The following is a 14,656-nucleotide window of genomic DNA, read 5'->3' on the forward strand; positions in this document are numbered from 1 at the left end:
TATACGTTGGGTGATATATATCAAAAGCAGTCATTATCAAGCAAGGAATCATCTTCAAGGAATTAACATCAAAGAAAAAATCAAACACAAAGTGGGTTTCCAAAGAGGTAGGCATTTATTTCAATTCTATGTAGGGTCTGTTTTCATGCATATCTTTTACTTTAAAAGAAAAACCATGTTAGGAAGCATGTAGGGTCCGTTTTCCCCCTGGTTAGCCTCTGGTTAGACCCTGGTTGCACCCAGGTTCGCTGCTGGTTGCACCCAGGTTCGATGCTGGTTGCACCCTGGTTCCCTACTGATTCGCACCCTGGTTCCCCTGCTGGTTGCACCCTGGTTCCCTACTGGTTCGCACCCTGGTTCGATATTGGTTCGCACCCTGGTTCCCTGCTGGTTCGCACTCTGGTTAGACCCTGGTTGCACCCAGGTTCGCTGCTGGTTGCACCCAGGTTCCCTCCTGGTTGCACCCTGGTTCCCCTGCTGGTTCGCACCCTGGTTCCCTGCTGGTTCGCACCCAGGTTCGCTGCTGGTTGCACCCAGGTTCCCTGCTGGTTGCACCCTGGTTCCCCTGCTGGTTCGCACCCTGGTTCCCTGCTGGTTCGCACCCTGGTGCACCCTGGTCCGCACCCTGGTTTGTACCCTGCTTCCTCCTAGTTAGACCATGGCTAGTCTCGGGTTTGCTCCTAACTTAGACCCGACTCACTTGACCCTAACCATTAACCCAATCCAACCAAGTAATATCCCAACACAATCCGAGTCGCATGTCTGAATCCATTTGGCCGAATCTCATAAGCCCGCCCACTTTGAATTCCGAAAATTCAAACCCTTGATGATTCCTATATGCTCAATTCTTTGATGCAAATTCCCAATTCCAAAATCCCATTGCTAGATCAATGTTTCTGAATCTCAAGTCCAATGCTCAAATACAAACCCGATTCCAGATCCAAATACCAATTCTGTCTTCCAAAATCCAAGCAACCTCCCCAGTGGAACTACGTGTGGCTTGATCCCCATCACGGGGTACGTAGGCAATTTGGCACTCCCAAGTTCAGTCGCACCTTTCTCTATCTTTCCCATTCCCTCACACTATTCATCATCTCGATTCATCTCGTGTCTCTCGGAACCATTGGATTATGGTTTCCGTCGTAAGAACCCTTAGAGCCCAATTTAGGAACAATGGTGTCGTGTCGTGTTGTGTCCTAAGTTTTAGGGAGTCCTAGAGTTAGGAGTCCAGCCTCATCACGGACGCTTGCTATGTATAGCAACCGTGCCATAGGTCAAGTTACACTAGTCATCCAGTTTTTCCCTAGGACAAGCCTAGTAAACTAGGATGTAGGCTAACCTGCATTAGTCTAAGGGACAACTTGCATTTAGATAGGATCATATAGCATCTTTGATGAAATCCTAAGATAATAAAATCCTCAACTTGAATTAAATAACTTCTCTTAAAACTGTTGAAACAGTCAATCCCGTCTAGATCGGTGTCCTAGTTGAGTTAGGCATATGTAGCTTAGCTTAGGTGCACCGAACTACGTCGACTCTGATCCCAGTGAGGCTTGGGTACGTAGGCAGCTTGGATGTCTGACGGCATACCACCCGCGAGTCGGCACCACAACAAATTGTGGTGTTTTGTATATTAATTTTCTTGTAAATGCTTAATCAAATCACTTAGGACTTTCCATGAAATTAGAATTTTATGAGAACTTTCACTTCGATTGAATCCAGACAAATTAATAAATCAAGATACACATTTAGGATTCACATTGAAATTAGATGTTAGGATGCATGTCACTTAGTTCGCACTTTAACATAGAGTTGAATGAGCCATTTAAAATAAATTTAAAAGAGTTAGCTTTTGGAATCGAAGACCGATTATCGGGCAGGAATGGTGCATGTGGTGGAAAACTCCCCATACCTTCCATTCTCGTAACCAGGTAGCGAGTCTAGATTTCTGGTTAATTATGGGTCCTAGATCCCATATCTAGGTGGCGACTCTGTCAGTCACTTTCGTGTGGAATTCAGATTGCCTTAGTGATCCCAAGTTCACAGGAAAGATGAATTCAAATCAATATTAAAATGCACACGCCAATCGCGTGGATACGAGAGACCAAGAGAGAGAGCGCGGCGGCTCGCGCCCCACCCCTCTCGCGGGATCGGGTACCACACCAATATAGCATTGAACTCCCTGGAGATTCCTTAGAATGTCTCCTAGGTAATTATTGTACGTCTGCTAATGTGGCATTCTTGTTCCCTCCTTATAACACCCAAGCCAAAATCCACAAAAGGTAAAATTCTGCTTGAAATTTCTCGGGAACGGTGCTCTCTCTCCCCCCTCTCCCTCTCTCTCCCTCTCCCCTCCTCTCTCTCTTCTCTCTCTGTATTGGTAATGACACGCCCTACTTATTCCCCTACTCGTCTATGTCCCGCAACCAAAGACAAATTACCACTATTCTTCAAGTTAATTCCAGGCAAATCCAATGCTTGTCTCCCCCCTGTTGACTACTTATTCTACTACTCTCTAAGTCTATGCCGTACAACTAAACAGACCCTTACACATCCTTGTCCCCGCTTACCGTCTTGTTCCTGCTTCCCGCCTCTGTTAACTATGTTTACAACACATCACCACGACAATATATGGTGCTAAAGTGTTCAACGCAGGAGATAAAACATTTACTGCATGTAAATTTGTTTGTTTTCAAAGTAATAGGTTAAATACGTTTAGAAGGATATTAGCTATGATTTAGTCGACACTTTGAATTTATTGCCAGCACACGTGTCCTGCCGCAGTTACCTGGTGGTCACGGGTCGAGTCACGGAAATAGCATTGGCGCAACGGTGAGGTTGCTCCAATGTGGCCTGGTGGTTACGGGTTTGAGTCATGGAAACAGCCTCTCTGCAAAGCAGGGGTAAGGCTGCGTACATCTAGCCCTCCCCTTTTACACGTGTCCTGTCGTGTCCGACATGACACACGTGTCCACCTGTGTCGACACTCCTTTGGTCACTTTTAAATGTACTGCCACAAGTGTTAGACTTAATGTGGGTGTGTGAACACGTTTCTGTGTCGTGTCAAGTGCGAAAATATGTTTTATTATTGCATATTGTGTTTACCTCTTTTATTATTAACTCTTCTTTTATTATAAACTCTTTTTAGCTCTTCTTTAACTAATATTTGTTGTTGCATCATATATATACTTTCTATTTTAGCCGTCCCTATTCTAATTTTTGAGGGTTTATCGTGTCCAAGTGTCTGTGTCGACACATGACCCTCGTGTCCCTGTCCACAAATCATAGGATATTAGAAACTTGTATGCTTATATTATGCGGTATGATATCCCTGCTAGCAGCTTCTGATGTCTGTTGTGGACCTCAAAATCAATGGCCACAACATAAACAAAAGTGATGTATAGAGTTATATATGGAATGGATCCCTCAAACATAATCTGAGCACAAATACAGGAGTTGCTGTTGGATATATGTTCAAATATAAGCCCATAGATAATGGACCAGGTGTTTGGGCCCCCCATATGCTCTTATTCTCTCATCCCTTCAATATTTATACTTTGTATAAATAGGGGCTGGAGGCAACGTGTTAGCATTCCACTTAGATGCAACCCACGTAATGCTTCAAGCACAAAACATTCCACCGACTCTGTTTTTTTCTCTTCTCTGCCTCTAACAATCTTGAAGCAGCAGGCGTGGTTGGTTTTGCTAAGGTACTGGTGCATCATCAGTGGTCCTTGTGCTTATGAGAGAGGAAGATCTACAAGATCAAAAGAGAACATATGTTGCTCTCTTGAAATCGATTGAAGTGGGTTTCTTCTTTTTTCTTCACCAAGTTTTGGGTGTGGAGGTAAAGCCTCTTTCATAATTCTTCTCCCTTGCAGCTCTCTCTCAATTGGGTGTGGGTTTCTTTCACACAGAACTCAATTGAAAGCCTACAATTTCATTTTTTGTTGGTGGGTTTCCTCTCCCACAAAAGTTTGGGGATTGTTTGAAACTCTCGTTTTCTCGATCCATTGGGTAGATTTTCCGTGGAAATCGAACCCCTTTTTGGGTCATTTTGGTGGCTGCAATCCATCTTGCAAGCACACTCTTTTCCATCTTTGTTGGCCGAACCCTCTTGTGGCTGATTGTTGTGTTTTTTGAACGTGGATTTCTCCTCTCCCAATTTGGCTGTGGGTTGTGGCTATTTATTGTGGCTGGCTCTCGGGTTAGCAAACATTTTTCGCGTTTGGTTTCGCAGTTCAGTTCGATCCTCGCAATTCGGCTTTCGCGCAGTTCGGTTCGATCCTCGCGATTCGGCTTTCGCGATTTGGTTCTTCAGCTCAGGTGCACTCTTTCCAATTTATTTTATTTTTGTGATTATAAAATGGAAAAGACTGCTATTCCCTTTGAGATGGTCAAACTTCAATCGTTTGGCGGATCTGAGTTCAGTTCCTGGAAGCGAAAGACTCAGTTCGGTTTGAAATATGTGAATGTCTTCTATACTGTTTTGAGTACCTTTGCTGATACGGGAGAGGATGTTGATGAATCTCAATGGAAAAAGGATGAGGATTTCTGCAAAGACTTCTTGTTAAATTGTTTATCAGATCGTCTTGCAGAAATCTACAGCAAATTTGGCACTACTAAAGAAATCTGGGATCATTTAGATGCTCAATTCAAGAAAGAGGAAGAATTGTCCAAGACTCACCTTGTGGACAAATTCATGGATTTCAAGTTCCAAGAGAACCTGAAAATCACTCTTCAAGTATCTGATTTCAAAATTTTGAGATCTAAATTGGTCAATGATAACATTCCTTTACCTGATGCTTTTCTGGTGGGTGCAATTATATACAAGTTACCATCTGCATGGCACTCTTTCAAAACAAAAATGTATAGAAAGAAAGTGCAAGTGGGACTGGATGATCTCAAACGATTCATTCGAATCGAAGATGAGAATAAAGCTAGGAATAACTTGGAAATTGTTAGACAGCAACAGTCAGCTGCTAACACTGTGATATATCCCAAGAAATTTCCTAAGTCATCCAAGTCAACCAAAAGTGATACCCCTAAGTTGGAGGCCAAAAAGCCTATCTTTAAGAAGAAGAAGGGCAAGTGCCACAACTGTGGAAAGTGGGGTCACTTTGCTGCAGATTGTAGGCAACCTAAAAAGGTTAAATCTGACACACCACAGAAGCAAGCTACTATGATGATAGATAAGGCTGAGCCTAAAAGTTTTGTTGCCATGTTGGCCAAAGGGAAGGCCAGTACTTCTTCTGAGTGGTGGTTAGATACAGGTGCTACTTGTCATGTTTGCAACTCAAAGAAAATTCTCAGTGATATTACCCAAGTAAAGGAGACTGTTACAGTGGCTAGTGGAGCAGATGTAGAGGTCACTCACACTGGTACTGCGAACCTGGCCCTTTCTTCAGGTAAATTACTAACTTTAAAAGTTGTTAAAGTAGTTCCTACTATTCAAAAGAATTTGATTTTCATTGGTTTGCTTGACAATGCTGGCATGTGTACATCCTTCTTGGGTGGTAGAGTAACTTTAACAGTTAACTCTTATTATTTTGGATGTGCTTTCTTGATAGATGGTATGTATAGATTGAGTTTAGCAAATGAGACTGTTAGTCAAGTGAGTTCACTTTTGATTGCTCCTAAGTTGTTACATAACAGACTGGGACATGTGAACTATAAGAAAATGGTCCAACTTGATAAAACTTATGGTATACCTTTAGATATGTCAAATGATTTTGACAAGTGTGAGGTTTGTGCTCAAACTAAGATCACTAGAAAACCTTTTTGTCAGGTTTCTAGGAGCACACAACTTCTTGGATTGATACATTCTGACCTCTGTGACTTTAAAAGTTTTACTACTAAAGGTGGTCGGAAGTATTTGATCACATTTATAGACAATATGTCAAGATATTGTCATATTTATTTGTTAAAATCAAAGGATGAAGCCTTTGCTAAGTTTAAAGTTTTCAAGAATTGAGTTGAATTGCAACTGAAATTGAAAATTAAGAGAGTTAGGAGTGATAGAGAAGGAGAATACACTTCGACAGAGTTCAAGGAATTCTGTGCCTCTCAGGGCATAATACTTGAAACTGCTGCTCCTTACTCGCCTCAATCTAATGGTGTAGCTGAGCGTAAGAATAGGACGTTAACAGAAATGTTAAATTCCATTTATTGACAGCCGGCATGCCTAATTGCTATTGGGGAGAGGCAGCTTTGACTGCAAATCACATTCTAAATAAATTGCCACACTCAAAATGTTCCTCCACTCCTTATGAGTTATGGCATGGACATCCTTGTAGATATGATACTCTTAAGACTTGGTGTTGTATTGCTTATGTAAGGATACCAGATCCTAGGAGACCTAAAGTGGGACCTAAAAACAAACACTTGTGTTTATCTAGGAGGTGCATAAGATAGTGCTGCTGATCAGTTTTTAGATCTATCAACCAATGTGGTTATAGAATCATGAGATGCAGTTTTCTTTGAGAATAAATTTCTCAGAGATCAGGGTTTGACCATACCAGGAGATATAGAGGTGGTTACAGAATTGCCGGTTGAGTCTGAACCAGTTACTTCTGACACTTGTCCCAAATTGATATCTGAGTCAGTTCCTGTAAGAGTTTCTACAAGAGATAGAGTACCTAAAAATTTTGGTGAGGACTTTGTGACCTACCATTTAGAGAATGATCCATCATCCTATAAGGAAGCGATGAGATCTAGGGACTCTTTGTTGTGGGCAGAAGCCATTGATGATGAAATGAGCTCTCTGTTACAAAATCTAACTTGGCAGCTAGTCGATTTGCCAAAAGGGGCCAAGACTGTGGGCTGTAGATGGATATTGAAGGAAAAACTTAATCCTGACGGATCTATAGCTCGATATAAAGCACATTTAGTAGCTAAGGGCTATACTCAAGTGAGTGGGATAGACTACTTTGATGTCTACTCACCGGTATGTCATTTGGCTACGATAAGAATTCTTCTTGCTTTGACATCTATTGAGCATTTTGTTGTGCATCAAATGGATGTAAAGACAGCTTTTCTCAATGGAGAACTGTCGGAGGAAATCTACATGAATCAACCTGAAGGGTTTGTCATGAAAGGTTTTGAGAATAAAGTTTGTAAATTAAACAAATCTTTATATGGTCTTAAACAAGCACCTAAATTGTGGCATTAGAAATTTGACAAAGTAGTAAAGAGCCTTGGGTTTCTGTCAAGTGACTCAGATAAATGCCTTTATTATCGTTTTGTGTCGAATAAGGTCGCAATTATTTGCTTGTATGTAGATGACATGTTGATTCTTGGTTCCGATCTCTCTGTAGTGAGTGACGTGAAACTAACCTTGGGTAAAGAATTCGACATGAAAGACCTGGGTGTTGTTGACACCATTCTTGGTATGAAAGTAAGTTTTGAGAGGCAATGAATTTCCCTTAGCCAAGCCCATTATATTGAAAAATTACTTTCTATATGGGGATGCAGTGAGTGCAAACCGATTGAGACACCATTTGATTATACCAAGAAGCTGATCTCTAATGAAGGAGACAGTGTGAATCAGTTAGATTATTCTAGACTGATTGGTAGTCTCATGTATGCTATGAGTTGCACTAGGCCAGACATAGCCTTTACAGTTGGCATGCTGAGTCGTTTTACTAGTAATCATGGCTAGGAGCATTGGGATGCCCTTATGAGGCTGATGAGATACCTTAAGGGTACTCAAAATTATGCTCTTTGTTATGGTGGGCATCCTCCTATTTTGGAAGGATATTCTGATGCATCATAGGGGTCAGAATTAAGAGACAGTAAGTCTACCAGTGGTTATATATTTATCCTGGGTGGAGCTGCTGTTGCGTGGAAGTCAAAGAGACAGACTTGCATTGCCTTGTCGTCTATGGAATCAGAATTTTATCCTCTAGCCTCAGCTGCAGATGAAGCAGAGTGGATAAAGAATCTGATTATGGACATTCCACTTACTAGATTAAGGATTCATTCCTTAAGTGTCTTCTGTGATAATCAAGCTACAATTACGATTGTGAAGAACTCACTCTTTAATGGTAAGAGGAGACATCTTAGGCTGAAACATGCCATGCTGAATTATCTCATTGAACACGGGATTATCACTTTGATTGATGTGAGATCGAAGGATAATAAGGCCGATGCTCTCACAAAAGGATTGAATAAAGCTCGAACATTCAAAATTGTAAAGAAAATGGGATTAAAATCTGTAAAGATAGTGGAAAATTAAGTTAAAGCCTTTATAGAAAAGACTTAACTTATATTATCCAGATTATGGACTTAATCTACATTCTCCATGTTAATTTGAATTTTTTGAATATTCCTTGTATGGCCCTAGATAAGCACTTGATATGTTTTCTTTATGTTTAAAGTTGTTGTATATCATTCCACACTTGATGATATACCCTCTTTTGAGATAGGTTGTCCATTCCACATTTGATGATACAATTTAACTCAAACTTGGTTAGCCTGTTTGAGAAAGGTTGAACATTCCACACTTGATGATTCAACTTGACTCAAATATGGATAAGATGACTTAACATTTTATGAAAACATGAAATGGTTGTTTGCAAAAGAAACCAGCTTTTTGGTCTTGTTCTTTATTGAAACTTGAAAATTATATTGAATGGTTTTTTGCAAAACAAGCTATTTTGGTCTTGTTCTTTATGATGCTTATGGTAAGAGTGATACTGATACTTTTTCAGCCATTTATGTGTGTAATTTATGTTTTACACAAATTGTTGGATTTATTCTCATGAAATCCATATTGTGGTAATTCACAGAGATTGGCGAAAAAGGAGGAGCGCATCTTGATTTTGACTTTGATGAAGATGACTTACTTGATGAGTAAATCTTCTAAAGTTGTAAAGACTGAATGCCTTCTTTCAGTATGTGTATAGAGTTCACTTATATGTGAAACTTTATTTTAGATCTTGATGAGAATCATACCCCATGTATAAATTTTTCTGAGATCAGTGACGTTCATGTATATATGAAACTTCATTTTGGTTGAGTTTATTGTATATAAAACTCTTGTTTGTTCATAAAAGTATTTGTGTTTTTCAGTTGGATTACAGATCTTTTATGATAATGTGATGTAGATAGTTCAATATATTGTTTGAACATCACACTTTCTATCTATGGATCGTGCTATATGTAGAACATAAGGAGGAAATTGTTGGATATATGTTCAAATATAAGCCCATAGATAATGGACCAGGTGTTTGGGCCCATATGGGCTGAAGCCTATATGCTCTTATTCTCTCATCCCTTCAATATTTTTACTTTGTATAAATAGGGGCTGGAGGCAACGTGTTAGCATTCCACTTAGATGCAACCCACGTAATGCTTCAAGCACAAAACATTCCACCGACTCTGTTTTTTTCTCTTCTCTGCCTCTAACAGTTGCATCAATCATATATGCCTAATAACAGAAAAATTCATGTCATACTTTTATTCATTGAAACTATATTTTCTTCAAATTGTACATTAAAGACTTAATTGATTCTTTCATCTTTGTGCTATCCGTCTGCATCACTGCTTGAGAAGCCTCTCGTAAACTTTTGAGTCCACGACCCAGTGAGGCAATCATCGGAGCCGAAGGAATAGACTCGGCAGTTGACTCAATAACATCACCATAAACCAGCAGCCCAGCACAGGTGGCAGCACTGCAACCGAATGCAGCCCACGGCGCAACCCCAACCCTCCGACCATGTCGGCTTATTATTTCGTAGAAGGTTGTCCCCATAGCTCGAATACTGGCTTGTTCAGCAGAGACTATGAGACTGTGGGCCACGAGACAAAATTTCTTTGCAGTTGCAGTAGCCTTCAAGGCAGAGGCTTTGAGTCCAGAACCACCAATGGTGGGACCCATGACCTTTGATGGGGCCACAATTTTAGTGAGTGCAATAGTAGCCATTCTCTGCATCTGGGCTAAACCAATTTTGAGAGAGACAAGAACTTTGTAAGCGACCAGCTTTATGAAAGTTGATGCAGGAACATATTTAGTAAAAGACGAAGCTCCTAAGACTGCGGCTGCCCCGGCGCCATATATCATTATAGGTTTGTCCTTTAACAACCTCCTTATGTATGTGTTCTCCCACTGTTTCTCCATCATAACTTGTGAACCATTGATCTGCCAAATCTCCGATATCTGGAGGCACAGGTGTGTTCCAGTATTTACGAAGACCGGCTAAGCTACTAGCATCGACTATAGCCACGATTGATTTGAAGTTTTTCGTCTGACTCTTGATGAGTTTTGCAAGAAGAACAAGGCATTTCTCTTCTGAAGGAAGCTCTCGAAAGTTGATACATGATGAGTTGGGACTTTCCATTTTATTGAGAGGACACCGAGCGGCATTGTTCAAAGCTATCCTCAACCCCTCCAAAGCAATTCGAAAGTTGTGAACTTGAGATAAAAGTCGGGCATCAACTGACTCTCCCTTATCAACATCAAATAGCATCTTTTGGGCATAAATCAATGCTTTCCCAATGGTAGGAAGATCAATGAATATGACCTGTAAATCAGTCAATAAGGGATAAAAAGATTTTGCGAATGACGGAGCCTGGTAATTGCACCTAGGCTGACACTCTCCCAACTCAAATTCCAAACCTTGAACAGAGTCTAAAGAATCTAATTTCGCCATTATTAATCCCATATACGAAGATAACAATTTCACCATCTCGGCTTGAACATTATCAATGATGCATAATCTTTTTGAACTCGGCGAGATAACTGAACCTACTTTACCCGGAAGGAAACCATTCGGCTGTAAAAGTAATGCGGGACCTTTGTTTCCCGAATCAGCATCGCCAGTTTGTCCTGCAAAAGCATTTTCACGTAGAGATTTGAGTAGCAAGAATCGCGAATCAACCTCATCAGCAGCCCTTTTCGCTGCCAATAAATGCCCGTAAAATCCAACACCAAAAATCTCTCTTAAAACCTGAATCCCCGCAAAATTCTCATACTTTTCTTTGTCCATCAAATTGAGAAGACATCCTTTAAGCACTCCTAAAGACGTAGTGGGAACCAAACTTTCTTGATCATTTCTTGAACTAATTGCCTCTGTTTGAATTTCATTCAATGCATAAGGGCCAACTTGGACTATAACAGCATCAGGACGAGTTTCCTTAATTAGAAACTGTGCGTCCAAAGCAGATTGTTCTGATAAGTTTTGGGCGGCTAATAGATACACTACAGCCTGGGAATCCGGTTCGCGAATGGCAAATACAAATGGTTTAGTTTGTTCAGGGATTGAAAGCTTATGAACTAGTTTATCTGAAACTTTCAGATCATTAGCCTTGCGTAAAGAAAATGGCCATAAATTTTGCACATACAATAGAATTGCCGACGCCATGATAAAAAAATAAAAAAATAGATAGGGTTCTTAGAACATAAAATCAATCAGAAATTAAACCTCACTCATGATTACAAAAAGGGGTGCTCCAAAATTCAAAGTACAATGCAAATCTTCATATGCTACTCCCAAAATAATTGCCTAAAATTAAAGAAACACAATCGGGGTTTTATTCAATCTTGCTATATAAGAAAAGAAAGAGATTGAAAAGAACAAAGAAACAAAGAAGAAATTGGACTTTTTTACTCACCTGAAGAAAACCAGTGGAAGCGAAGCTCTACTCTGCAAGACTGCCTCTCGAGTCTAAATTCTTCAAAATGTATGAGAAAGTGAAGCGTTTAAATAGTGGAGAGCCCGGTTTCTTGCTCGTGAGGCCTACCTAAATAGGTGATCCACAATTATGGTGCAAAGTTGTGGGCCCACACTAACTCATAGGTTTGCGTAGAGATGGTGGGTCCCAACATCAAGATTTGATGCAAAATGGTGGGCCCCATCCCATCAAACATAGGTGTAAAATGGAGGGTAGAGATGGTGGAGATGGTGGCCCCATCCCGATCAGATTTTGAGCTATAAAATGGCGGCCCCACCTTATGCATGGGTTAGGGTAGAGATCTTGGGCCCCGTGGTATAAAATGGTGAGCCCCATGTCATCAGGGGGGAGGATATGCTAGAATTGGTAATAAATCCCGCAATTAACAGCAAGAGAAATCTAGATAAATCCCCTCTTGTTTTCATTCAAAACGTGGGCGGAAAGTTTAAGCATGGGAAGGAAGGGTATGCTAGAATCGGAAATAAATCCCGCAGTTAACACCAGGAGAAATCTAGATAAATCCCCTCTAGGGATATGCTAATTCGACACGTGGGCGGGAAGTTTAAGCGTGGGCAGGAAGTTTAAGCATGGGTAGGAGGGGGGAGGTATGCTAGAATCGGAAATAAATCACTCAGTTAACACCAAGAGAAATCTAGATAAATCCCCTCTAAGGATATGCTTGAATCGATAATAGATCAAAGAAATCCTGCATTTAACGGCAAGAGAAATCTAGATAAATCTCCTCGTGTTTACATTTGACACGTGGGCGGGAAGTTTAAGCATGGACGGGAAGTTTAAGCGTAGGCAGTAAGGGAACGGGTTATGCTAAAATCTGCAATAAATCCAAAAAATCCAGCAATTAAGGACGAGAAATCTAGATAAATCATGGACGGGAATTTCAAGCGCAGGCGGTAAGAGAACGGGTTGTGCTAAAATCGGCAATAAATCCAAAAAATCCCACAATTAATGAACAGAGAAATCTAGATAAATCCACTCTTGTTTTCATTTGACATGTGGGTGGGAAGTTACAGTATGGGCGGGAAGTTTTAGTGTGGGCGGGAAGTTAAAGGCCAGGTTTTAAATTTCGGTATCGAGGGTAATTTCGATCCTCACCAAAATCGAAATTTTGGCTGAAATCCCGAATTTTCGGTTGAAAACCGGTAAAGGTGCTCGAAATGTCTTTCTTTGGGCCAAAATTCTGTAAAGGAATAAAAATTTAATATTTCATAAAAAATTTCGCCAAAATTTCCAAAATTTGGTAAATTTCAGCAATTTCGATTTCGGTCCTCACCAAAATCCTAAATTTTGGATTTCGGCCGCAATTTGGTTAAAGGTGTGGCAAAACCAACTTAGTAGGGGAAAAACAAAAGCGAAATGATAAATTTGCCCCTTTTCTTTACATGGGATAGCCAGCTCCAGCGTACGTGGCAATCATGCCCATTGAATCCATCCCACGTGAAGTACAACAGCCCCTTTGCAGTCATAGAAATACTGGAGGTGGCCGTCTCAATTAAAAAAGTGGAAAATATATCACTTTACAAATAAAATTAATAGTGGTAAAACCAAATCTGTTATAGCAACTTTGTAAGGTTTTTCCTAAAAAGACGAATGACAATGGAAAGAAATGTGATTAGTATATATTATAGATAATGAATTTTGTGGAGGGTTCTCGTGATCTAATCATATTTGGTAATCTCTCATCCAAAAATCAAAATTTCAATTTCTTGAAGCAGAATGACATTTGACTATGAAAATAAATAAATTATATGCACTTATATCACTAAAAGAAAATGCATCTCTAGAGATGGCTAATATCCGTCACCAAAGAAAGTAAAATCACCGCCAAAAGTCATTAGCAGCAGATAAATAATCATCGCAATAGAAGTTATTGCTAAAGGGTTAGAGCGATGGATGTTGTGTTTGTTTTTTTATCAGTCCATATATTCGAGGTAAAGGGAAACGAATGTTTCTGTTAGAGTGTGTGCGCCAGTTGTTGTTGTAATGAAACCATTATTTTATAGTTTCAAGACATCTATTGGGTACTTCATTGGAGTGTGTGATGTGCTTCTAGACATACATTTGTCATTAGGTAGCATCGTATGATAGGTCATGCACATAGAGATTATGTGGTAGGGAGATATGACCTTCCAGTTCTTTGCAGACCTAAAATGTTCCTAGTTGGGGTTGAGATTGGACATCTCATACTTGTACACAACTAGCATTGATCCTGCCACCTTACATGCATTGGAGTGGCCTATCTTAGTCTTTGAGGTGGTTGACTCTAAGCATGTGGAATGGGTGCGATGATTGGATCATGCACTGAACGGATCACTTTACAGAATAACCTGTGGACAAGGATTTGGATAAGGCTGTTCTGTCAGACAGGACCCTTGCATATGTCCTTAGACCTGAGGGGTCCTTTTGGTCTGTAATTATGTTTGATGCTCTTAAGTTGTAGAATTACTTAAAGTTCAAAGTCAAGGAATCTTGGATCAAAGGTCATGGAGATATCTTGATTATTCAAAGAAAGTGAAACAAATGAATCTAAGAAGAAATGAAGAGTCGAAGTGAAGAAGAATGGAGTTGAAGATCAAACCCAAAGTCAAGTCTTTTAGTGTGTAAAAGTCTAATCCTAATCAAGGGTCCTTGAGAGACATCAAAGGGGGTTTAAAAAAACCTTAAATAAGTTAAATCTGATGGCGTCCGGATCCGGGTCTGCGATCGCGCGGTCGGTAGAGGGCCTCCGCGGGGTCTGCAATCACAAACAAAAGGGGGTCAGGGGTCCGGGGTGGGTCCCGGACGACCACTTCGACACCCAAGTCAGATCCTTCGACCAGTCAATATAAAGAACAACTAGAAAGGGAGGGGGTTTTGATCAGGGTTACCAGGGCCGGTGCGCGGGGACATTTCTGGGTGCGTAAATGAGTGAGTCGGAGGGGACTAGCAGGGAGGGCAGGATGGGATTCCTGGCCGCCTCTGTTGT

At 40.5% G+C, this 14,656-nt stretch overlaps 1 protein-coding gene across 1 annotated transcript; it reads right to left on the minus strand.

The window, feature by feature from the left end:
• Positions 1-9,472: 9,472 nt before the first annotated feature.
• Positions 9,473-11,394, minus strand: LOC143862727 (uncharacterized). Its single transcript, XM_077373809.1, is given in 2 exon segments — positions 9,473-10,118; positions 10,120-11,394. Coding segments are annotated over 2 exon segments (1,890 nt in total). The 5' UTR covers positions 11,364-11,394.
• Between the last annotated feature and the right edge of the window lie 3,262 nt (positions 11,395-14,656).

This window comes from Tasmannia lanceolata, unplaced genomic scaffold (genome assembly GCF_043159265.1).
Source record: "Tasmannia lanceolata isolate RefF3 unplaced genomic scaffold, GAP_Taslan_0.1 ptg000037l, whole genome shotgun sequence".
Lineage (NCBI taxonomy): Eukaryota > Viridiplantae > Streptophyta > Magnoliopsida > Canellales > Winteraceae > Tasmannia > Tasmannia lanceolata.